Source organism: Trichechus manatus, unplaced genomic scaffold (genome assembly GCF_000243295.1).
Source record: "Trichechus manatus latirostris isolate Lorelei unplaced genomic scaffold, TriManLat1.0 scaffold00073, whole genome shotgun sequence".
NCBI classification, from domain to species: Eukaryota; Metazoa; Chordata; class Mammalia; order Sirenia; family Trichechidae; genus Trichechus; species Trichechus manatus.
Window position 1 is genome coordinate 6,109,416 of NW_004444009.1, and position 26,240 is coordinate 6,135,655.

General features: G+C 41.3%; 1 protein-coding gene across 2 annotated transcripts in view; it reads right to left on the reverse strand.

Annotated features, from left to right (window-relative positions):
- Window positions 1–6: 6 nt before the first annotated feature.
- The window catches only part of LOC101361107 (transcription termination factor 2), a 35,537-nt gene continuing 9,303 nt past the window's right edge, over window positions 7–26,240 (reverse strand). The window contains exons 4-18 of one of the 2 annotated variants that reach the window (XM_023734875.1): window positions 23,175–23,241; window positions 20,177–21,178; window positions 19,759–19,873; window positions 19,242–19,406; window positions 17,554–17,702; window positions 16,131–16,212; window positions 13,518–13,628; window positions 12,202–12,352; window positions 9,160–9,265; window positions 4,347–4,528; window positions 3,484–3,637; window positions 3,078–3,169; window positions 1,912–1,994; window positions 1,174–1,307; window positions 7–415 (exon numbers count right to left, since the gene is read on the reverse strand). In XM_023734875.1, coding sequence (XP_023590643.1) covers window positions 221–415; window positions 1,174–1,307; window positions 1,912–1,994; window positions 3,078–3,169; window positions 3,484–3,637; window positions 4,347–4,528; window positions 9,160–9,265; window positions 12,202–12,352; window positions 13,518–13,628; window positions 16,131–16,212; window positions 17,554–17,702; window positions 19,242–19,406; window positions 19,759–19,873; window positions 20,177–21,178; window positions 23,175–23,241 — 2,788 coding nt within the window. In that variant the 3' untranslated portion in view covers window positions 7–220. Of the gene's footprint in view, window positions 416–1,173; window positions 1,308–1,911; window positions 1,995–3,077; window positions 3,170–3,483; window positions 3,638–4,346; window positions 4,529–9,159; window positions 9,266–12,201; window positions 12,353–12,375; window positions 13,629–16,130; window positions 16,213–17,553; window positions 17,703–19,241; window positions 19,407–19,758; window positions 19,874–20,176; window positions 21,179–23,174; window positions 23,242–26,240 lie in introns of those variants that run through there. The other variant, XM_023734877.1, reaches the window with a different exon arrangement.

Below are 26,240 nucleotides of genomic sequence, written 5' to 3' on the forward strand. Positions count from 1 at the left end.
CTTTGATGCTGGGGCTGTACCAAATCACTCTCTGAAGGCCCAACTTATCATAAGGCTTTGGATTATTTGTGAAATAAAACGAGGCTTTAAGACTGGAGGGAGAATCTGACCAGCTAAAATCTAACAGTTCCCGCTCTGCCATCAAATGGCCGTACCAGCTTGGACACAGCAGGCTCTCCCACACAGGAACATGTGCGAGAAATCGAAGAAGTCTCTCTTACTAGACTAGAGGTGACAAAAATACCTTAGTGCTCTCCCTTGTGTCTTCAAAAAGCTCCACCTTGAAGGATGTGCCATTAACGCAAACCATGGAAGACGACTCTGGGCTGTGGAGTTCAGACAGGGTCAATGCACTGAGCTGCTCTTCCAGGGAAAGGATGAGGCCTTCACTGTTCAGTTCTGTCAGATCCAGGGCCTGGGCAAAATAAAGAAGGGAGAGGAGAGCAGTTGGGAATTTAAGGCAGCAAGTCATATTACCTGCTGATGAAGGCTCATTGCTTAACACTTTATACAGCAAAATGCTTTCTAATTTATCATCAGAAACTCTGCAGAGAAACCCAATTAAAGTGTAATCTTTCAAGTTTGTTTTTTACCAGACTAAAAATAAAACAAATGACAGACTTTTTAAAGACTTGCCAGACAGACTACATGATCATTCTATTATTCTTAGCTGGAACAATACAGCTAATTAAGCTATTATACATTACTAGAGAGCCTCAAAAGAATCACATACTCCCCTCAATTATGGACGTGCCTCTCTCCAATGTAAAGGCACCTTTTCAATGTGTATGAATACCTGAGTTTTCATATCTAGACTTAAAAGTCCTAATACTGTCCCAAAGCAGAAAACACTAATAACTGAGTTAGCTTTATGACATTCTGAAATACCAAAGCATTTATAAATGGTTTCCTTTTTAACAAAATGCCCTTTTCCATTCTAGAATAAGTTTATAAACAAAACAACCAACCAAAAAGCACTGTTCTGGACACTAAGGGAATTATCAAGATTCATATAAGGTAAAGTAAAATAAGCAAACCCCCCTCTTCCCCAGCTCGCCAAAAAAAATCCCAACACACCCTTTCCCTTGATCTAGCAGACTGGATCACAGTCGCAACAGCCTGAAATGGCCTTCTCAGGTGACCATACGACAGTACGCGAAAGGCTTTTCTTACCGACTTCAGTAAAGACAGATGGCAGCAACACTGGCGGAGTCTAAGCAACTGTGACAATATGTGGACGGTGCTGGACCTCTGAGAGTCTGCCACTGCAGAGTATCCAGAACCACTGTATCCAAACTCCTGTGCCACTTCCAAGAAGGAAAACAAACCACAAGAAATAGTACAGGATTTATAAAAGAAAAATAGGGGGAAGAACTAAATGAGGCTGTTTTATTGTTTGGTCTGCAATTCAACAATATAGTTATAACTCACTTCTGTACCAACCAAGAATTAAGCCAAATGAAATACTGGTTTTCATTATAGACTTATTGTAGTTAGGTGCCGTTAAGTCAATTTTCGACTCATAGCAACCCCATGACAGAGTAGAAATGTCACATAGGGTTTTATAGGCTGTAGTTTTTATGGGAGCAGATTGCCAGGTCTTTCTTCTGCAGAGCTGCTGGGTGGGTCTGAACAGCCATCCTTTCGGTTAACAGCCAAGAGTTTAACCATTGTACCACCAGGCCCCTCTTCAGAGACCTAACTGGGTTTTAATAAAGCAGATTTAGATAATAATAATTACAAAACAGTTCAGATCACCAGATCTAGTGCCTAGCAAATCAATATATTTTACTTTGATTTGAGGTTCCTGGTTAAGGTCAAGTTTCTGATACCAAGAATTCATAATCTCCCATTTTTGTTATTTTACTGAACTGGTATCCCCATTTTCATGAGCAGTGTCCCACTGCTTACCTCTACTAAAGGGATTATCAGGGCTTCTTCCACATGGGCTGGCCCCGCTTTCATGTCTTTTTAGATAGGACTGCAGAGCCGACCTGCCTCAGACAAAAGAGAAAATGCATGCATAATGGTCTCTAAGATTAAATTTAAGTTTACAATCATTACTGTGTCACTGTGCCTGCAGCAAGACCCTGGCAAATTATAGACACGAGCTTCTTAAATGATGCCAAAATCACAGCAAGCATTTGTCAAAGGTTATGAAAAAGAAGTCAGTATTTAAAAAACCAAATCATTTTTTTTAAATGAGCTAACAATAAACCAAAAAACCAAACCCATTGCCGTCAGGTTGATTCTGACTCATAGTGACCCTAAAGGACGGAGTAAAACTGCCCCATAGGGTTTCCAAGGAGCAGCTGGTGGATTCGAACTGCCAACCATTCTCTTAGCAGCCAAATGTTTAACCACTGTGCCGCAAGGGCTCCATAATAATAAACATAAGGCATAAAAAGAAAAGGAAAAAAAAAATGTATTCACACTGGAAGTGACAGTGAGAGTACCAAGTGAAAGAGAGTAACTCTGGAATTCAGGGAAGGGCAAGAGTCCTAGAGAAAGTGCAAAGAGCCAATGGCAGGAAGGATTACAGAGCAGGTTGTTTTTAAGCTCCAGGGAGATGCTGAATGACAAGATGTTGTTAGGTGCCATCAAGTTGGTTCTGACTCATAGTGACCCTACAGGACAGAGCAGAATTGCCCCATAGGGTTTCCAAGGAGCGGGTGGTAGATTCAAACTGCTGACCTTTTTGGTTATCAGTCGAGCTCTTAACCACTACACAACCAGGGCTCTATGAATGACAAGATAAAGAGATATAACTTCCCAGTACAGCCCCACAAGGACCAGACAGATATGGTACACAGTGCCCACACTCTAGGACTTCTATGCAAGGAAGTCAATGAGAGAACAGGGTCAAAAGTCTTCAATGTGTACATAAGACAGACTTGGGCCGGAGAGGGAGGAAAGAAGTTAAAGAAAGGGGTAAAAAAGGAAAACCAATGTCCAATGAATCAGTAATACCATAAATATAGTTATAGGAAACTTGACCCTCAAGTCACAAGCAGGCAAAAACAGGAAGAAAACACCAATCCATCTGAGAAGGTGCTTCTGATCTGCACTGCACACACCTTGATCGTGCAAAAAGAACATTGTAAACAGTCTCTTCATCTTCTGAAAGCTTTAACTTGTGCAACTGAAATTTACGCAGGGGCAGCATCACCTGAAAGAGTTAAAAAAAAAAGTGGGGGGGTGCTGGCATGAAGCTATACAAATTAACTGAACACTATGAAGCAATTTCCCCAAATCTGACACTAGAAATCTAGTCAACCCCAAGACAGCAGCTTCAACCCTTCCCTAAAAATAGGACTGCTATAACACACAGCACAGGACAGCAACCCTGGGGCCTCTTCATCAGGAAAATAGGAAATTCAGAGGCTCCTGAAGCAAAGTAGATACACGGCTGTTCAACCCAAGACAAGGACATGGTCATCCTCCTTCCCTGCTCTCCCCAGGGACAGGTATAAATGAGATTACCAAAGGTTTGCCGGTGGAATCCAGCTGGTCCTTTGTTCTCCTCAGCAAAAGGCTCTTGGTTAAAATACTTAACCGTTCTCCTCCTTTCTTTGAACCATTGTCAACCTGACTCTTCCACAGATTGAACTCATCAAATGGAGAACAACGGAGAAATCTTTTTTTGTTGGGGAAAAAGGGCAGAGAGTGGGGAAAGAGAGGTATGGAAGGATGAAAAAGACATAAGATGAAAAACAAATCAGATTTTCTGTTACAGCTGTCATCCAATCATCTTTAAAAATGAATTTCATAGCAAAGCTCTGTTAGGCAGATCAAAAGGATCTAAGTCAGTAACGAAAACCACATTATAAAAATGTGACTTTTTCCATTAACATTGTCCACATCATCGCAACAGGACATGTAACCAATAGTTAGAATTTATTCCTAAAGCTTCAAAGGGTAGCAAGAAAATTCCAAATCTTCTTACGGGCTGACTAGAATAAAAGAAAATATTTCAAAATCAGTATTCTTTTCTGTTTGCTTCAAATAAATTGCAGCCCTGACCCCAGGCTGTATGTTTTAAAGCAGAAATCGTCCAAAAACATTCGCTGGACTAAAGAAAGATGACTTTTGCTTCCTTTAATCTAAACTGTCTTATATTTTTGCATGAATGTGGGCTGGATGTAATCAAAGTCCTGTATCAGTCAGTCAATCAACAGATATTCTCTCATCAATATTAATCCTTTTGTTCTTTAAAGGCTGACCAGCTTGCCATCTGCTAAAGAAGAAAATTTGGCACACAGTGGAGCTGTATCCTGAGATATGAAATAATTATGAACGGTTACTGACAGGGTTCACATTTACATAATCCTACAGAGTTTACTCACTTCAGCAGCGAGTACATGTCCAACAGGTTGTTCTGAATGGGGGTCCCAGTGACTGCCCAACGGGCACGGGCTTGTAGCTTACACACAGCAATGGAAGTCTGCACCCGGGGGTTCTTAATATTGTGAGCTTCATCCAGTATGATTCGAGCCCAGACTATGTGAAGCAAAGGCGATGAGATGCCCTGGAGGGAAGATGAGCGAAACCAATCCAACAACAGCATGGGAAAATGTACATGTGCTCAAACTGATTAGGGAAAAAACAAACAAATACTGAGGACTCTCTCTTACCTTCAACTGTGAGGGCTCATATCAGGTACACAGAGTAAGAGTTAAGTTTAAAAAACTAGGAGTAGAAACTCTCAACAGGTACCAATAAACAAGTCACTTGAGAGTCCAAGTCCTTGAGCTTAAGGTACCTCATAGTAAAATGTTTTCTAATTTGAATTTTCATTTATTCTTTGAATACCTTTTGAGCAGTATCTATGGGCCAAAAGTACACTAGGTGTTAAGCCTGCAAATTCATTCATTCAACAAATTTACTGAATTTACTAAAATACACTAAACATTTACTAAAAGCCTACTTATATATATGTAAGATGCTAAGCCAGATATAAAGGACAGTTTCTACTCTCAAGAGCTCAATCTAGTGGGGGAGACAAATAAGTATAAAGATAATCAGAATATGCTGTGTATATAATAAATTCAACTGGATTATTTAATCCAGGACAGTAGTCAGTCTTGCTCATTGCTGTATCCCTAATACCTGAAATAGCATCTGGCTTGTAGTGGTGTTGTTAGGTGCCACTGAGTCAATTTTTGACTTACAGGAACCCCATGTGACAGAGTTTAACAGCCCCATAGGGTTTTCTTGGCTGTAATCTTTACGGAAGCAGATCACCAGGTCTTTCTCCCTATGGAGTGGCTGGGTGGGTTTGAACTGCCAACCTTCTGGTTAGCAGCCAAGTGCTTAACCACTGCACCACCAGGGCTCCTTGACTCCTAGTTGACATTACTCAATATTTGCTGAATAAATGGAGTGCTGTGACACACATAAGCACAAGGCGCTACAAAAGGCATTCAACCAAACGAGGGGAAGGTGGAAAACGAGTGGTCCAGAAAGGACTCTTGAAGTAGGTAAAAACAAATTAGCCTGGGAGAAAGAGCAGGGGAACACATTTCAGTCAAAGGGAGAACAAAGACACAACAAGGTGACACAGTACGGTGGAACTACAATTCCTTGGTAAGACTGAGCATGAATGAAGTGCCACAGGGTGGGATGGGGTATAGGGAGAGTTAAAGGACATGCAGATAAGGAAAAGATCATAAAAAGCCCAATGTAACATGTAAAGGGATCTGGATTTTATCCTAAAAGCAATGGGGAACTGAGGAACCTAAAAGGTTTATTATCTGAAAGAAGTCAGAGTTACTCTTAAGTGGAAAATATGTTCTACAGAGTCCCACAGAGAAATCTGTGAATATTCTATTGCACTAAAAATAAAAGCATATGCAAAAGATTAGTTCTTGGAACAACACTATCTTCAGGGGGGAAAAGGCTCCACAATAATTATATAATAAAGCCTCTAAACGATATAACTGAGAATACCCTGGATCCACTAGCAAACATTCAGGTTTCTTCCTGTGATTATCATTCAGCTGCTGGCCATTTGTAGCCCTATTATTTGCAACCTTTTTCTGAGGGGGTGTGAAGGATAGAAAGGGGAGGCAGGGATTGATGGATTGATACCAAAATATTATTATTAAAATATTAGCCTGTTGTTGTTGTTGTTAGGTGCCATTGAGTCGATTCCGACTCATAGCGACCCTGTGTGTAACAGAACAAAACACTGCACGGTCCTGCGCCATTCTCACAATCGCTGCTATGTTTGAGCCCACTGTTGCAGCCAGTGTGCCAATCCAACACACTGAGGGTCTTCCTCTTTTTCACTGACCCTCTCCTTTACCAAGCATGATGTCATTCTCCAGGGACTGATCCCTCCTGATAACACGTTCAAAAGTATGTGAGACATAGTCTCACCAACCTTGCTTCTAAGGAGCATTCTGGTTGTACTTCCAAGAAAGATTTGTTCGTTCTTTTGGCAGTCCGTGATATATTCAATATTCTTCGCCAACACCACAGTTCAAAGGTGTCAATTCTTCTTCGGTCTCCTTATTCATCATCCAGCTTTTGCATGCATATGAGGCGAATGAAAACACTATGGCTTGGGTCAGGCACACCTTAGTCTTCAGTGTGACATCTTTCCTTTTCAACACTTTAAAGAGGTCTTTTGCAGCAGATTTGCCCAGTGCAATGCATCTTTTATTTCCTGACTGCTGCTTCCATGAGTGCTGATTGTGGATCCAAGTAAAATGAAATCCTTTACAACTTCAATCTTTTCTCTGTTTATCATGATGTTGCTTACTGGTCCAGTTGCGAGGATTCTTGTTTTCTTTACATTGAGGTGTAATCCATACTGAAGGCTGTGGTCTTTGATCTTCATCAGCAAGTGCTTCAAGTCCTCTTTACCTTCAGTGAGCAAGGTTGTGTCATCTGCATAACAAGGTTGTTAATGAGTCTTCCTCCAACCTGATGCCCCGTTTTTCTTCATATAGTCCAGCTTCTCAGATTATTTGCTCAGCATACAGACTGAATACGTATGGTGAAAGGATACAACCGTGACCTACATCTTTCCTGACTTTAAACCATGCAGTATCCCCTTGTTCTGTTCAAACGACTGCCTCTTGATCTATGTACAGGTTCCTCATGAGCACAATTAAGTGTTCTGGAATTCCCATTCTTCACAATGTTATCCATAATTTGTTATGATCCACACAGTCGAATGCCTTTGCATAGTCAATAAAACACACAGATAAACATCCTTCTGGTATTCTCTGCTTTCAGTCAGGCTCTATCTTAATCAGCAATGATATCCCTGGTTCCATGTCCTCTTCTGAATCTGGCTTAAATTCTGGCAGTTTCCTGTTGATATACTGCTGCAGCCGCTTTTGAATGATCTTCAGCAAAATTTTAGTTGCGTGTGGTATTAGATATTGTTCAATAACTTCCGCATTCGGTTGGATCATCTTTCTTTGGAATAGGCATAAATATGGATCTCTTCCAGTCAGTTGGCCAGGTAGTTGTCTTCCAAATTTCTTGGCATAGATGAGTGAGCACCTTCAGCGTTGCATCCATGTGTTGAAACATCTCAATTCCCGGGGCCTTGTTTTTTCCCAATGCCTTCAGTGCAGCTTGGACTTCTTCCTTCAGTACCATCGGTTCCTGATCGTATGTTACCTCCTGAAACAGATGAATGCCGACCAATTCTTTTTGGTACAGTGACTCTGTATATTTCTTCTATCTTCTTTTGATGCTTCATGCATCGTTTAATATTTTCCCTGTAGAATCTTTCAATACTGCAACTCGAGGCTTGAGTTTTTTCTTCAGTTCTTTCAGCTTGAGAAATGCCAAATGTGTTCTTCCCTTTTGGTATTCTATCTCCAGGTCTTTGCACATGTCATTATAATACTTTGTCTTCCCGAACCACCCTTTGAAGATCTTCTGTTCAGCTCTTTTACTTCATCATTTCTTCGTTTCGCTTTAGCTACTCGATGTTCAAGAGCAAGTTTCAGAGTCTCTTCTGACATCTATTTTGGTCTTTTCTTTCTTTCCTGCCTTTTTAATAACCTCTTGCTTTCTTCATGTATGATGTCCTTCCACAACTCGCCTGGTCTTCGGTCATTAGTGTTCAACACTACCGGCCTACAATACTAGCCTACATACTAAATATAAAAAATATCAAAGAATATACCCCAAATATTCTAAAATAAAAATTTCAACAAGTGAGGCTTTCCTATATTCATGTGTTTATTACCATAACTGCCATGTGGCAATTTAGTTTTTAAAAAACAACTAAATATTGAGCCAAATCTCCACTTTTATCACTGAGACAGTATGGTGCAATGAATTACTTAATGTGGCCTTTCTCGCCATGGTCTTGTAACTCCTACCCAGGTGATCAGGCAGAACTGTAATGATAGGGTAATTGTAGCCCACCAAGAGGACTAGTCAGTTTTGCTATCTCGTTGGGCTTGAAATAAGCCATCCCAGAGGTGGGTAAGATAGGAATCCACCACCACCAAGGAAGAACAGCCAGGAGCCAGCACATCTTTTGGACACAGGATCCCTGCACTGAGAAGCTCCTGGAAGCAGGAGACCCAGAGAGAGAGAGCAAGCTATAACCCGGAAGATGGTGAGAAGCAGTGGCAGGAAAGACCCAGCAGCAGAGACTTGGCAGCAAGAAATGGTGTGGTGGGCTTCCTGGCCATGGAGAGAAAAAGCTGAGTACCTTTGGGCAGAGGCCTAGGGCCAGGGAGAGGCATGCCTGTGAGCATGGCTGGGAAGATGCTGTCCTGATGGAAGGACTGTATCCTTGAGTGTTCTTGAGCCTGAATTGTAACTCTTACTTCCCTAACAAACCCCAAAATTTTGAGTATGCTCTATGAGTTGTGTGCGGCCACTTCAATGAATTATTGAACCCAGTAGAGAGTGTTGTGGGAGGGATGGTTGGTGTCACAATAAAGACAGCAGAGACAGGAGGATTGTCTGGCCTCCACCTCATGGGAGTCAGCCTTGTGCTGCTGATCCTGGTTCTCCTTACCCGTTGTGGGGTTAGAGGAGGTCAGACACCGCCCCCACACCATTTTTATAGTGAGAGGACAGAGGAAAGAGCTATTCATTTCCACAGGTGGAACATTTAGGACATTTCTGACCTCACAGGGAGGTAGTTTTGCTAACTCTGGCAGCCCCAGGCCTCACCTCCACACTGAGGTCTGCAGCCAGGACCTCTCCCTCTTGCTTCTTTATGGGGACCTCCTTAGCCAGAAGGCTATAGGTAGTGATCACGATGTCATATGAGGAGAGGCTGCATAAAGACAACATGAAGAAAATGGTAAAACATTCCTCCATGGACTGATAATGTAGAGTTAACCCTTTTATACAAATGCCTATGGCTGGAAGGACAGACGGCAGAATTCATTAACTTATGTCCTTCATCCACACAGACGATTTTGGAGAGGCAAATTTTATCCACTTGTCTTCCTTATCTCTTACCTCAGATCATTTTCAGAGTCTGCTCACTATAGCTAGAACAGCCTCTCTTCCCAACCAATGAGTCAAAAAGGAAAATCTCTGGCTAGGATTCATATTAAGCTTGATGATTTGAGATGAATGACACTAAAGTCCCAAGAAACTAAGAAACCCTCAAAGCACTGTTATCTTTACATCAGTGATGTCTTCTCCTCACCATTCTATAATGTATTTGTGAAAACTCATTAATCTAGCTCTGACATTTAGGTATAAATATACATGCTGTAAGCTTTCAGTTTATCTTGCCTATACTCTTCACATGTAAAGATTCTTAATGAAAGGCACAAATCTTCTTCCCATGAAACTTAATAATGTGTACCTGAGAGAATATTAATAAGTACTTTTGATAAAACTGACTTGCCTCATTCAGAAAGGAAACAATTCTGCATGTTGCCTTAACATCATATAAAGATGATGTATAACTGATAAAGATTCCAATCAGACAACTGTACATTGTGACTACCAAACCAGGTATGATCAAGCTACAAATCAAGTGAGACCTATTTCTAAATAACACTTTGGAACAAAGGCAGGCAACTCACAGTATTCTATGCCAGAGAAGGCACACAGCCAGCCACTGCTGTCCTGATACCTTTGTCTCCTGCTGAAGTGACTACCAGCCATGAAAGTTACTGTGTTCTATGACTGAGACTCACAAATTTGGCAATTCATCCCTGAAAGACTGCTGCCCCATTCTTTAGGAGACAAAATATCCAATATTAGAGGTTGGGGAGAGAGATTACCTAGAAGTAGAAACAAGTTTACTATTATCCTTGACTAGATCAGCAATTACATAACCCAGATCCTCATATCACAATTACAAACAGAAAACAATTCCTTCAAAACAAAAAAAAAAGACTATGACTAAGATATTTCATCTAGAGAAACAGTTTCTTTCCTCCTTCCTGAGACTCCTCCTTCAGGAATTTTACAATTAAGTTTAATCATCCTCTTAAGGATAAAACCTCTAACCTGGTTCATATACGAAAAATACATCCACAGAAATATAATTCATCCATATCAACTAATACGAGCCCTGGTGGCACTGTGGTTAAGCATTTTGCTACTAACCAAAAGGTTGGCAGTTCAAATCCACCAGCCACTCCTTAGAAACCTTATGGGGCAATTCTGCTCTGTCCTATAGGGTCGCTGTGAGTAGGAATCAACTCAATGGCAATGAGTTTTGGTTATCAACTAATAAGCTCCTCTGGGTGGAGCAAACCAAAAGGTTGGTGGTTCAAATCCACCCAGAGGTGCCCCAGAAGAAAGGCCTGGCAATCTACTTCTGAAACATCATAGCCATTGAAACCCGCATGGAACACAGTTCTACTCTGACATGGATGGGCGTGGTCACCGTGAGTCAGGACTGACTTGATGGCAACTAGACAAAAATATCAACTGATTAATGGTATTATATCAAGATCTTTTGTAAGACTGGGATGATTCCATTCACACTAACAAAAGAAACATAAAGTCAGATTCAGAAATTTAACAACTATGAAATACTTGTGATATATCCTTTTACCAGGGGGAATTCTGCTGCCACCTGGCTGACAACTGAGGTATCTCAGGTCTCTTTAAACCCACTGCTGAGTTGATTCCAACTAATAGCAACCCTACAGGACAGAGCAGAACTGCCCCATAGGGTTTCTGAGGAGTGCCTGGTGGAGTCGAACTGCTGACCTTTCAGTCAGCAGATGAACTCTTAACCACTCTGCCACCAGGGTTTCCCGGATCTCATGTAGCAGCTTTTGCTGGAGATAGTGACAAAGACACATCAAAAAGACACCATTCTCTCAAGATGTATCTCTTAATACAGAGTGAAAACCGTTTGATCTTGAGAATGAAAATCTGCTGCTGGTCTTCATAAATATTGCTATGAGCTGCTGTTGAGTTGGCCCCCAACTCATGGCAACCCCATGCACAACAGGATTGGACCATTGTGATCCACAGGATTTTTCACTCGCTAATTTTTCAGAAGTATATCACTAGGCCTTTCTTCCTAGTCTGTCTTAATCTAGAAGCTCTGCTGAAACCTGTTCAGCACCATCGCAACACACAAGCCTCCACTAACGAATAGGTGGTAGCTGCACTTGAGGTACACTGGCTGGGAATGGAACTCAGATCTCCCCCATGGAAAGGGAGAATTCTACCACTGAACCTCCACTGTCCCTACAAATATCACTGAAAGCAAAACTCACTGCCGTAGAGTCAATTCCGACTCACAGCAACCCTACAGGACAGAGTAGAACTGCCCCACAGGGTTTCTAAGGCTGTAATCTTTATGGAAGCAGACTGTCACACCCTTCTCCCATGGAACCACTGGTGGGTTTGAACCAACAACCTTTTGGTTAGCAGCCAAGCGCTTAACCACTGCGCCACCAGGGTTCCTTACAAATACCATTAAACCCACTGCCATCAAGTCAATTCCAACTCCTAGCAACCCTACAGGACAGAGCAGAACTGCACCACAGGGTTTCCAAGGAGCAGCTGGCGGACTTGAATTGCTGATCTTTTGGTTAGCAGCCAAGCTTTTAACCACTGTACCACCAGAGCTCCAAATACCATTAGCCCTGATTAAATAAATTCTCAGGGAGAATGGATAGGTTCTGGGTGGTGTTCTTTCCTACCTATCCCTATTAGTGAAGATCAGTATGGTTCCTTAAGCCAAGATGCTGAGTACCTCTAAGACTGCGGTATTTCTGCACTTACACTTTTGCACGTTGATCCCGGTTTGGCCCATGATAAAGATAGACTCTTGGTTTGTCGAGGGTCACATGTTTCTCTACCTCATTTTTCCAATGATGGATCAGGGAAGCAGGACAGATAATTAGTGTTCCATGGGAAGTAAAGTTACAGGACTCTTGAGAGGGAAGGAAAATCAACACCTAGTTACATTCATTAACTTTAACTTCTTAAATGCATTACCTGACTACATTATTCTTTCAATTAGCATTTTTAACAACTGTTGCTCTTCCAACTGGAAGACACAGTCTTTTAAACCAAAATGCTTAATTCTTTATTTTCTCCCATAAAAGTGTCAAAGGGACAGCAGACTAACGAGGGAGAGGAGAGTGTCTAGTACATGGCCTCAGTCTAAAAACGCACTGCACTTTCACTGAGTGGCCAGAAGATAGAGGCTGGATCATTTCCTAGCTAACTCTTCCAGAGCTGATTCAGGGTAGCATCACTAATTTTTCTGAAAAGCATAATTTAATGTACACTCACACTAGAATGTAAGTACAAAAGCTCTTTTATAAGATAAACATTATTTTGGAAACAGTGATCACTAGTACCACTGCGCCTCCATTAACAGAGTTGAGAACCGATGGTAACATCTTCTGACGTGTGTGTGCGCGTGCACACATGCTACTACTGTACGCAAGGACATGGGATCCAGCTGCAGCAGGGTTCGTTAAAGGCCCTGAGAGTAGACGGCACAGATATTTTTAGTTATCTAACCAACTGAGATTGTATCTGTGTACATGGCAACTTATAAGTGGTGTGTCTATACATAATACATCAGATCTTTATACAATCTTTATAAGATACTTAAATACAGTTATTACATTTTAAAAACATAGGTTGAGATAAGATAGAAATTGTCTATAATCTTCCTGATAATTTTCTTTCACAGCTGACGTGGAAAACAGCTTACTCTATGATGGCTAAAAACTCAACTTGTAATAGATCTTCCTTAAAAATACTTTAATTTGGATCTACTCTATAGTTATATCCTCAACATTAACGAAAATAATCATTACTGTGCTTAAACTAAATCTTCCAGAGCCTTAGCTTTCTTCATACATTTTTTCCAATCTCAGGTCAAGTTTATGTTAGAAGAGAAAAAAATTGTCATAATTAGCACACACAGCATCAGAAATGATATCACAGGAAAGTAGTCTAACACTGGTTTTCCAGTAGATTACTTAAACATGACCAGAAATATCCTCTAGTTCAACAAAGTCCCCTCTCAGCTGGCTTAAATGGTTTAAGAAATGGCAGGCTATGAAGGCGCTTTTGCATACCATCTTTAGATGTAATTGACTTTTTGTCCTTTTCTTTGTTTTTCTCTTCATTCTTCTGGGTCAGGATAAGTGCAATCATTGTCAGGGTTTTTCCTAAGCCCATATCATCCGCTGGTGGGAAGAAAATAGGAGAGTTAATTACTTAGGGCAAAAAACAAAACAAAACAAAAACTATCAACTCAACTTCAAGAGACAAAAGCCACTGGTAAAGACATTTACCCCTTGTTCTCTTTGCTGTCAGTGCCATTCCAGTCACTATTCTTTGCCTAAACTAATGGATCCTTCATCTTCCTTATTAAAATCTTCCTTCCTTCATCTTCCTTATTCCTTATTAAAATCCTTCATCTTCCTAGCTGTTGGTATTAATTTTGAGATCTAGGTCAAAGACATTTACAACTCTTACAAAATTTAAAACATACTATTTGGATCTTAGTCTAGTCTCCATTTTATATTGTTACCTATTTAATGCATTCATTTATACTTATCTCAGTTTGGTGAAGTTGCCTGGTCTTTTTATCTGTTATCCCCAAAAGCAAAAAGGTCCAGTAGATATATCCTACTACTTACTTTACTGGTGCTACCACATTTCTGGAGTTGGAGAAACTCAAAACAGCCCTCCATTCCCTTAATAATCTAAAACATCCCTTGTACCAATTCACAAAAAAGGGTGTAAATGAACACAGATACGGTCATTGTGCTAGTCACTCAGCTTATCTCATTTTCTATTCACACTCTATAAAGTACTATTATCCTCTTAGTTATCTAGTGTTGCTGTAACAAAAATACCACAAGTGGATAGCTTTAACAAACAGAAATTTATTCTCTCACAGTCTGGGAGGCTAGAAGTCCCATTTCAGAGTGCCAGCTCCAGTGGAAGGCTTTCTCTCTCTGTCAGCTCTGGGGAAGGTCCTTGTCATCAATCTCCCCCTGGTCTAGGAGCTTCTCAGCATAGGGACCCTGGGTCCAAGGGATGCGCTCTGCTCTTGGTGCTTCTTTCTTGGTGGTAGGAGCTTCTTCTCCTCTCTGCTCAATTCTCTCTTTTATATCTCAGAAGAGATTGACTCAAGATTCAACCTAATCCTGTAGATTGAGTCCTGCCTCATTAACATAACTGTCTCTAATCCTGCCTCATTAACGTCATAGAGGTTAGGATTTACAACACTTAGGATAATCATATCAGATCACAAAATGGAGGACAACCACACAATACTGGGAATCATGGCCTAGCCAAGTTGACATGTATTTTTAGGGGACACAATTCAATCCATGACATCCTTATTTCAATAGATTAAAAAACCAAGGCTCAGTCTGGCTATTGTAATCATTTAAAGTAATCACTCTGACGTACCAGATGTAAAATGACAGAGCATGGGTTCTGGTTCAAATTCTGGCTCTGTCACTGTGCAGAAAAGAGTTAACATAGCAGACCTGACTGCTATGCTTTGAAAGGCCTCATATAAGGTTGGCCTTTGGCTGGCGTATGGAAACTTGGATTTGAGGAAGGCTATCACCACTCCAAGAACTGTAATAGTGGCTCACTGTGCCTAAACTGTTTGCACAAACAATATGGTTTATGCTGAACACCTGCTTTCCTTCTGGGAGCCTGGAATTCTGGTACATGTCAAGCTAAGACTGCCTACGTGACCAGCTCCCAGTAAAAACTCAGGATGCTGAGTCTCTAATGAGCTTTCCCGGTTGGCAACATTTCATATGTGCTGTCATAACTCGTTGCTGGGAAAATTAAGTGTGTCCTGTGTGGCTCCACTAGGAAAGGGCTCTGGAAGCTTGCACACAGTTTTCCCTGAACTTCATCTCATGTGTCTTTTTCCTTTGCTGGTTTCACTTTGTATCCTTTCATTATAGTAAATCATAGCCACGAATACAACTATACGCTGGGAGTCCTGCTAGTAAATCATCAAACCTGGGGCTAATCTTGGGGATCCCCAATATAGCCACTTCCTAGCCATAGTGGACATACGTCATGTTTTCTGGAAGTTAAGCACCTTGGAAATTTTTAGCTTGCTGAGTGCCCAAGGCAAAGCTTCTAGCCTCCTCTGCAGCTAACGCACTGGCAGCAGCACCTAGCTATACAGACCAGCTGTACTGACAATTCAATTCAGATGTAAGCAACTCTAGAAAAGAGGCTCCCTATGGAATCCTTTCTTCAGTTAGTGATGGAGACAGAAGTGTCCAGCTGTGGGGTGGCACTGTTTTTCTCTAGTGCTAGGTAGAACAAAGCAACAGTGACAGTTTCCACAGCACACTCTATTTATGACTTGCTTTGGTGACTGCTTCTGGAAGTTTGGTCTCTGGCCTGGCTCTCCCCATCTCCTAGAGATTCTATAGGCCACCACAGAATAAACTCCTTCTCTGCTTAATCAGCCAGAGTCAGTGTTTACTGCTTGCAAGAAGACTTCTAACTGATCCTCTAGCTGTGTTATTTTTTAGCAAGCTGCTTAACCTTTCTACACTTTAGTTTCTTCATCCATAAAATGGGGATTAGAATACCTACCCCATACGGTTGTTATGATAATCAGATAATGTACGTAAAACATTTAGCATAATGTCTAAGCATTCAATAAATGCTGGCTCTTATTATAATGCCAAACTTACCCAGAATTCCTCCTTGTGGCTTCTGACTTTCCCGCCACAGTAACCAGGCTAATGCCTGCTTCTGGTGCAGAAGCAAAGGAACCTAACAACGGTAATAATCAAATGTTAAGTATAGACTGCCTGATGAAAGGCTATGCTGTATCCTAGCTACGTGGACTCTACACTCCGGCCTTTTATTTCCTATTCTTCCTTTACAAGTGACCCCCCGATATTCTAGTTGTCATCATATAAGCATTCATTTGTCCCTAAAGTACTTGATCCTACTTTCTCTTTCACCATGAGTAACCATACATCCTGATTTAGGCTTTTGTCCAGCATTACTATTAAGACTGCCCTCTTTCACTCGCAAATGTCCTGGTTTGTCTGCTTAATCAGCCAAATTCAGTTTCTACTGCTTCCAATCAAGACCTCTGCCTGGTCACCGTACTTTCACTAGCCATTCAGTTCGCTTTTCCTCATTATCTCTTAAATATGAATTTTTCTGTAGCCAACATCCAGTCCACATTGCTAGTCATAAATTTCAGCTAGAGTCCCCCTTTCTAGTCTTTTCTTACTCTAGTTTATTTTGCACTCTGTGACAAAAATAATACATCCCTTCTCAAAATTCTATAGTGATTCCATACTTCATGAGCTATCCAAATCTAAATTCCTTCACCAATGCCAGCTTCCACCGCAAATGAGTCCATCTACTCGGTTATACTGCCTGCTACTCCCCAATTCAGATGCTGATGACACCTGATTATCACTTATTCATACCAATCTCTGTATCTTCCTTCTCACCACCACTCCTAACTGGAGTGTTTTGTTGCTATCTTTTCTGCTGTCTTTAGTTTTGCAATTTCTTTAAGGCATAAAGTAGGCAGGTAACAAATACTGACCTTGAGTGACCTTTCCTTTTTTTGAAATCCCTTTTGCACCTTGTATACAGTCTTAGGAAGAAAGGCCTGGCAATCTACCTCCAAAAATAAAGCCAATGAAAACCCCACGGATCACAAAGGTCTGATCCTATGTGCATGGGGTCACTGAGTTGGGGCTGACTCAATGGCAGCTAACAACATACAGTCTACAGTATATTATAATACACATCATTTTACCTTTATTGTCTTAAAGCCCTTTCTTAATTGTTTTATGTATACTGCATATGCATTTTTGCCTCAATTGGTTCATTAAGAGCAGCTATTCCTTTGCATCCTTGTGGCACCTACTAAAATTCAATAAATGAATCTTTCACTGCTCTAAGTTGTAACTCTATGGCTTAACATAAAGAAAGAAAACACTGCAAGGGAACCCACTAAAACATCAATCTGTAGAGAAGATCAAACAAAACAGCACTCTGCCGGGCAGTTTCACAGTGGTCCCTCTCTTCGCGGGTGTTGGTCAGCTGCTATAGGACACTCTGTACTGTGAGTCTCCCCTGGCTCACCTTCAACCCAAGAGGGTCTTCCGCCACTGCTGCCTCACCAGGACACGATGCAAGTGATCGATGCAGCTCGTCAATGGCTTCACTTGTGATTTTCCACACTGCATGAAGGCGATCTTGGCTTGTGTGGCCTGCATACAAACAGGTGTAACCTGAAGGTATCACAAGTATTAGGTCCTGGATAGAGCTGCAAAAGGGCAGTTAATTATTTGCCATATAAAGAATCATGCACTGACCAAAAATCCTTGGCTCCAGATTCATCTAGATTCACAGGCTCCTCCATCCCCTTCTGTTTTTTTGTTTTAAATCACATAAATGATTATTATAACAAAGGACAAAGCAACAGAAAGTATAATGAAAAAATAAGATAACCCCAAATATTTTTAATAGTTTTTTTCTCCAGCTTTGAAGAAGTGGCAGAGAAAAAAGCAACCCTATCAATACTTTAGGAAGAAAAGATCCCTGGGGCTGGATGCAAAGAAATGCAGCAATAAAAAGGCCAAGCTGGAGGAAATCTGTAGAAGTTTAGGCAAACAGGGGGAGACGACTGCTACAGTGCAGGTCGTGAGGTGACTGTACGTTGCACTGGGAAATACTTCAATGCCTTTAGCCCATTCATTCTACACAGGTAATTTCTAGAAGTTAATTGGTAAATACAGGTACCTCAGGTGTTTGCAATTTTAGGGATGCAATGTCCCACACAAAAGGTTCCTAAACAGATTAAAAATTAACCATTTAAATGTTAAATTATATTTAAATGAAAAAAAATTTTTGATGGAATTCTTTCTGAAACAAATTACTTATTTCTTACCTTCATAATCTGACATCATTTAATTTTTTTCTAGGTGGCTCAGTCATCACTGATTACTCAATCATGCTGCAAAATAAGGTGTTCTCAAAAGGCCTTCTAAGCAGCCAAGACTGTCATGCTGCTTTAACAAGGATGTTTTCTCTTTTCCCTTTTAGAGGGACCTTAGCTTCAACTGGCACTAAGTCTATTTCTTGTTAAATACTGTTCTTCAATTTTCTTTACTGTCTTCCTTTTCTCACTGTTTTTTTTCTTCTCTCCTTTTTCCTTTCTACATCTCTAGCAGTTCTCAATCTGGAGAAAACTGGCCTTACGTTTGATGGTCGCTGGCTGTCAACATGAGCTCCTATATTCTCATCAGCAAACCAGCTGACAGTCTTACACTTTTAAGACCCTATTTGGGATCTTCATTCTGCAGTTACTTCTGAATTCAAAGCTCTTCTGGAAGATTCCAGATAGAAGCACTTAGCTATACAGGTGTTACTGCTCCCTGTGGGTCCATCAGTCACAGGTCTTCACTCATGTCACTCCTCTGCTCTGCCTTCACACACACTCAAGAAGGAATAATAATGTCTCCTGTTCTACCTACCTTCTAATAATGTGAGTTAAGTTTTCATTCACAAACATTCATTAGACTACTACTATGTGCCACGCACTAGGCTGGCTGATCGGGACCGTGATGAACCATATAGACAGTTTCTGCATTCACAGAGATATGAACAACACTGTGCAAAGCTCTACTGAGCATCAAGATCTTTATTATATGGACAACTTACAAGTAAAGAATGGCTTCATCCCTTCACATGGACATAAAGCCATCTACTAGGCAGCATTTGACTCATAAGTGTAACTATTCACACCAGGCCAGGCCTTTGGGTCTTACCTCCACAGTATTGACTGGATCCTCCAGCTTTTAGTCCTAGAGAACCGGGAGGCTGAAGATCCTGACCCTGTAGGGTCTTGGGAGGCACCAACTGGGGAGGGTCAGTGGTCGTTCTGGTGCAGTTACTTTGTTGTGGTACCTGGCTGTTACTCTTCTCATTAGTTCCTGCTCAAAAAACAAAGGAAGAACAAATTAAAGTTCAGAAAAGTAAGTGAAGGAATTGTATGTGTGGAGGTGAGGTCAAGAAAGGGTGGGGTCATCAATGTTTAATAAGCTGGAGAAGGCTTCCTAGAGAACGCAGGATCATAAAAGATGCTTAAACAATAGGACAGAAAGTTTAGCCCACATGAATTAGGAGAAATAGTTTTTTAGAAATCAATAGTTTTTAACAGAAAGCTCAGAAGCAGATAATAAAATGGAAAGGTGACTGGATCACACACTCTTTATCAAAATGGCTCCCCGAACATCTCTTTGAAAGTTCATGCAAACCCCAAGTTCTGGGGCACAACCCCTTTACCTTGTTCTGGAGAGAGGCTGAGAGTACTGAGTGCATCCTCCAACACCTGGATTTGCTCGAGCAACTTCTGACCCTTGTCTGGAAGAGCCTGGATGTTCACTGATGCCAGTGTGCTCTGAAAAACAGATCCTATAAAACTGACTTCTCTCCTCTCAAGTGTTAAAGGGAGAGTTTCAGATTAAAATATCCTAGAACTCAAAACTTAGTCTTTTAACCATGTGTGTAAAAAACACTATTTTTTTCTAAAAACCCAGCTGATTTCCCAAATCTGAAAATACAGACATAAGAAACGGCAGAAACTAATCATCCACTTATAAAACCTTTCCCCCATTAACATATTTCATCTTTTGTGGGGTCCCACATATGCCACAGCAAGTCATGATCTGCCCTGAAAAACAAAACACAAGTCAACAGTTACCTTTTTTTGCTTCAGTTGAGTTGTGAGATACACTCGTTGGGCTGCTGGGTCTGAAGGCTCCACCTTCCTGGAAACACCTGAGATAGGAGATACTTTTCTCTGTTCACTTTGATGCGATAATTTCAGATTCTCCTTCTTCTGTGAATCCAAAGTCAAGTCAAGTGGGGGGTTCCCTGGCTTAAAGGAAACAAAAATAACACCCTCTTCCTCACTGCCATCACTGCTTGTGTCAGCTTTCCGTCCCTCTCCCCGGGAAAGGCCTGCTGCTGCTGGTGCAGACTGGGTAGCTGGTCCTTGCAGAGCAGGCACATCAGGAGTCTCCGACTGTGTCTGGAAATTCCCATGGGGTAGCCTCTTCTGGACAGTCTGCGTGCTTGAGTCATCCTTCGCTTTTGTCTCTCTAGCCTCCCAGTTCTTGGGGTGGTCCCTGCTGAGGTGGCCTCCTTTCTGGGGCTTGCTTACTGAATTCTGACTGTGAACATTTAGAGGCAAAAGTTTGGTTTCCTTTTCTCTCAGAGGTTCTGATTCATTTTGGACATCACCACTCTCTCCATTTGATTTCTCCTGAGAAGATGCAGATGGTTTTCTCAGTTCATTACCAGGGCACTGTTTGGGTTTAACTTCAGAAACATTTCTTTTGTGTGAGCCTTCAGTCTCCTTTGCTTCACACTGAAACTCTCTTCTCTCCCCTTGCTTCTTCTCTTGAACTGCAGATTGTTTTTTCTTTACCACCATGCCAGATGAGAGAGCCTTCTCCATCCAGCACTTAGATTCAGGCTTCTGTTCCTTCTTTTGATTGAAGATCTGATCTCCCTTTTCCCTTTGCTTCTTATCAACCATCTTTTCCTCACCTTCACCTCTGATGAGCTGTTTCCAGAGAGATGGTTCTTGATTCTTGTCAAGTACCTTGAATGGGTTTCTCTGCTGGCTGGAAAGATGATGAAATGGCTCAGGGGCATCCTGAACCTTACTGGTTACAGAATGTTCTTTGGAATTAGGATCCTAACGGGTAAAGAAAACATTAATCTTAATATAAAATATTAATGCAACTTTTATATCTAGAAAGCCTTTTTCAGAGGACATGGAAACACAGTAAGAGTAGCCCAATATTTCTGAACATTCCTGGGATAACATCTGCCTCTAGAAAAGACTACGCATCAAACTCTCAAGGTAATAGTTTCTTAACAATACTTTTAGTGCTTAGTTCCTTCTCTGTCAATGATTATTGCTTTTCCAGGCCTTAAGGAAAAGTAGCGACCAAACAAACAAAGAAAAAGATAAAAGAAACATTAAGATGAAAAGCTTTTAGAGTTATCATTAAAATGTCGGATAGGATATACTTTCCCTTGTCTCAGTAATTCAGTTTCTCAACTTAGGCACTACTGACATTTTGGGCCAGTTACATAATTCTTTGTTGCAGGGGCTGTCCTGTGCATTATAGGATATTCAGCAGCATGCCTGGCTCTACCCACCAGATGCCAGAGGTAACCCAACCCTCCAAGTTGTGACAACCAAAAACATCTCCAGACATTGCTAAATGTCCTCTAGAGGGCAAAATCGCCACCAGCTGGGAACCATTACCTTAAATCTACGAAATAATTGACCCAAATTCTTTAGATCCAGTAGTATTACTTTTACAATCACAACAGTCACAATGTAAACTTTTCAGGAAAAAATTATTCTTTCAAGATGCACCACGCCTGAACAGCATCCTACCATGCTAGCTTTGATTTTGGCTTTAGGAAGGTTTCACTGTGGGAATCTAGAATCATAAGTTCAAGCCAGACCTTCTGCCACAAGAAGTCAGGTCAGCTCCGTAGGTCTGAGTCCTAATCTATGAGAAGAGAGCCTTGTACTGGGTATCTGTAGGGCCTCTCCTAGTTCTAACACTCCAGAAGCTTAAGATTTATACTCGGTTTATACCAGTATCAAGTAGTTATCAGTCTATAAAAAAATGCTGTAGTCAAAATTTTTCCTCAGTAGAATACTAAATACATTTAAAACCTTGAAAAATATTTATATAAATAAGTAACATAGGAGGCAAACGATTAAATAGTGAATATGACCAAACAGTACTTGTAATTAAAAGTCCCAACAGGGCTCACCTTGCTGTGGTGAGATTGATTACTTTTGTGTGGCCTTTCTAGCCATGGTCTTGTAATTCCCACCCAGGTGACTGGGCGGGACTGTGTAACAGGGTAATTGTGGCCCACCAAGGGGACTGGTCAGTTTTGCCTTAAAAAAGAGCCAATTTCAGAGCAGAGACCAGTATCCTACCATCACCAAGGAAGAACAGCCAGGAGCAGAGAGCGCATCCTTTGGACCCAGGCTCCCTGTGCTGAGAAGCTCCTGGAAGCAGGAGACCCACAGAGACAGCAAGCTGTAACCCTGAAGAAGGTGAGAAGCAGTGGCAGGAGAGACCCGGCAGCGGAAACCTGTGACCAGGAGGCAGCTCGGTGGGCTTCCTGGCCCATGGAGAGAAAGCTGAGTGCCTTTGGGCAGAGGCGTAAGGCCAGGGAGAGGCGTGCCTGCGAGCATAGCTGGGAAAAGGCTATCCTGATGGAAGAACTGTATCCTTGAGTATTCCTGAGCCTGAATTGTAACTTGTTACTTCCCTAATAAACCACATAATTGTGAGTATAGTCTGTGAGTTCTGCATGGCCATTGCAATAAATTATCGAACCCAGCAGAGAAGTAGAGTGTTGTGCGAGGGACAGATGGTGTCAGAATTAGTAAAGATGATGAAGAGAGGAGACTTGTCTGGTCATCAGCCTTACACTGTTGATCTTGGTTCTCCTTCCCCCTTGTGGGGTTGGAGGATGTCAGACACTGCGCCTCCATGTTGTTTTTATACTTGCTTAAAGAAAAGAGCTATATTTCAGAGGTAGTTTGGTGAAGGCCAACCAGTTTATATTGGGACTTCAAGACCATTTCAGGTTATGACACAGGTTAAATAATCTTAACACAGAAGGTTCAAAAACAGATGAATAATTCATACCTGACAAGGAATACTTCCACACCAAGGCTTCCCTTTTGCCTTACTTCCAGTGCATCGGAAGAACACTCTAATGGAGTATAAAACACAAGTAATCAAGGCTGTGGAAATCCATTGAAACATGAGGTAGACTTGTTTTTAATCTAAGAAAACATCTTGCAACTATTTAACACTGGCTTTGAAAGGTCACTTGAAACCAATTAGTCTTATATGTATATTAGACAATTCTCCGCTGCACAGAACATTCATAAGGGCTAGGAAGTGAAAGGGAGTCCCTGGGTGGTGAAAATGGTTAGTACGCTAACTGAAAGGCTGGCTGTTGAAGTCCACCAGGAGGCAACTTGGAAGAAAGGCCTGGCGATCTACTTATGATAAATCAGCCATTGAAAACCCTATGGAGCGTAATTTTACTGTGATACAAAAGAGGTCACTATGAGTCAGAATCAACTGGTTAGGAAGTGAAAAAGTAGAGATGGCATGGTAACCAGAATGTACACACGGGTTTATTCCTTGTCTGTAAAGCATTACTGAGATAGAGACACTGATCTTCAATGGCTACTAAAATCAGAAAAGAGAGATAACCAGACATCACGTGCCCCAGATGGGAGTCACAATGCCACCTATAAAGTGATGATGCAAAACAAAACAACACAAGAAAAATAGTAACAAACAGAAAACAAACCTGAATCTGGTTAAAACTCTAGATCCAATTTACAGGAAAAACAAACAAGAGAGGAACATGTAAAACAAGACCATGAGGATGCAGTCAGCAAAATCTCGACAGTGGGGAAAGCTATAGGACAGACAATCTGGTTTCTTCAACAAATAAATGACAAGAGAGAAAAAGTGAAAATGAAGAGACTCAAAAGACTTATCATTCAATTGCAATTTGTGGACCTTATTTGGATGCTGATATAAGCAAATTAATAAAAAATAAATAACTATTTATAAGACATTTATGAATCCACTGGAAATTTGTACACAGCTTGTATTTCTAATGACAGTAAGGAACTGGTGTTTTTTAGGTGCGATAATGGTATTCGTACTGTGATTATGCTTTAAAAAAAGTCTTCCAGAGCTACTTACTGAAATATTTACAGATTAAATGTTATCTGGAATTTGCTTCAAAATAATATGGCAGTAGTTGGGGTTGTCTTAGTTATTTAAACCAAAACCAAACCAAATCTGTTCCCGTCAAGTCAATTCTGACTCATAGCAACCCTATAGGACAGAGTAGAACTGCCCCATAGGGTTTCCAAGGAGCAGCTGGTGGATTTGAACTGCCAACATTTTGGTTAGCAGTCTGAGTTCTTAACCACTGCGCCACCACTTAGTTATCTAGTGCTACTATAACAGAAATACCACAAGTGGAAGGCTTTAACAAACAGAAATTTCTTCTCTCACAGTTTAGGAGGCTAGAAGTCCAAATTCAGGGCACCACCTCTAGGGGAAAGCTTTCTCTCCCTGTCAGCTCTGGGAGAAAGTCCTTGTCATCAATCTTCCCTTGGATTAGGAGTTTCTCAGAGCAGGGACCCCAGGTCCAAAGAATGCACTCTTCCCCTGGCTCTTCTATCTTGGTGGTATGAGATCCCCCTCCTCTCTACTCGATTCTCTCTTTTATATCTCAAAAGAGACTGACTCAAGATACAACCTAATCCTGTAGACTGAGTCCTGCCTCATTAACATAAATGCCTCTAATCCTGCCTCAATAACATCATAGAGGTTAGGATTTACAACACACAGGACAAATACAACAGATCACAAAATGCAGGACAACCACACAATTCTGGGAATCATGACCTAGCCAAGCTGACACACATTTTGGAGGGAAACAATTCAATCTATAACAGGGGTAGAGTGCGAGTATGGTATACATCGAAACAATATTGGTCATGAGTTGTTAATTGCTGAAGCTCATGGGTATAGTATCCTATCCTGACTACTTCTGTATATATTTGAAATCTTCCATTTAAAAAAAACTGACTAGACTGAATACAGACTTACATCCCAGTGTAAGACAGTCCCTGCACACGCAAACATTGCCCATACTCCAGGTACAAAAGAGATGGCTACATTGTTCCATATCTTAACTAAGCCATGCATTCTTAGCCTACCAGCCTTTGCATGTGTACCTCCCTCTATTCCCCTTTATCCCTACTTGTCTACCATCACCTCCATCTCCAGTTACTGAAATCCTACTGTCTGATGTGGACTGAATTGTGTCCCCTCAGGATAACCCCTGGTATCTGTGAACGTGACCTGGTTTGGAAATAGGTTCTCTAAAGATGTTATCAGTTAACATGAGGTTTTACCTGAGTGGGTTGGGTCCTAATTCAACCTTAGTGCTGTCCTCATACGAGAGGAGAACAAATACAGAGAGTAACACAAAGGGGAGACGTTCATGTGAAGATGCATATATAAGCCAAGAACACCAAGAAGCCTGGGGTTACCAGAAATTGGAAAAGACAAGGATCTTCCCCTAGAGTAGACAGAGAGGCATGAAACAGATTCTCTCTCAAAGCCTTAGAAGGAATTAACATGGCCAACACCCTGATCGTGGACTCCCAGGCTCCAAAATGGTAAGAAAATAAATTTCTATGCCCAGCTCAAGCCATATCTCCTTTGCAAAGTTTTCCTACATCCCCTCCCTATTCATCCTTTGTACTGTCTCTGTATTTTTCTTGCAATTTTTAGTTGTATTACACTTGCATATGCCTATCTACCTGACTTTGTCCAAGCTGCACTGAAAGCACTGGTGAAAAACAAGCCTCCAGAAATTGATGGAACACTGTCTTAGGCTGGGTTCTCTAAAGAAGCAAGACCAGTAAAATGTATAAATATATACAGAGAGAGATTATATCAAGCAAACAGCTCATGTGATTGTAGAGGCTAGAACGTCCCAAGTCCATGGATCAGGGTAGAGGCCTCTCCCAAGTCACATAGCCACAGAAGCTGGCAATCCCAAGATCGGCAGGTCGGAGAGCAGGGCTCCCGCTCACAGGCTGTGTAGATCGACAAATCCCAGGTGCGACAGATAAGCTGACAGCTCAAGTCCCAAGAATGGGAGAT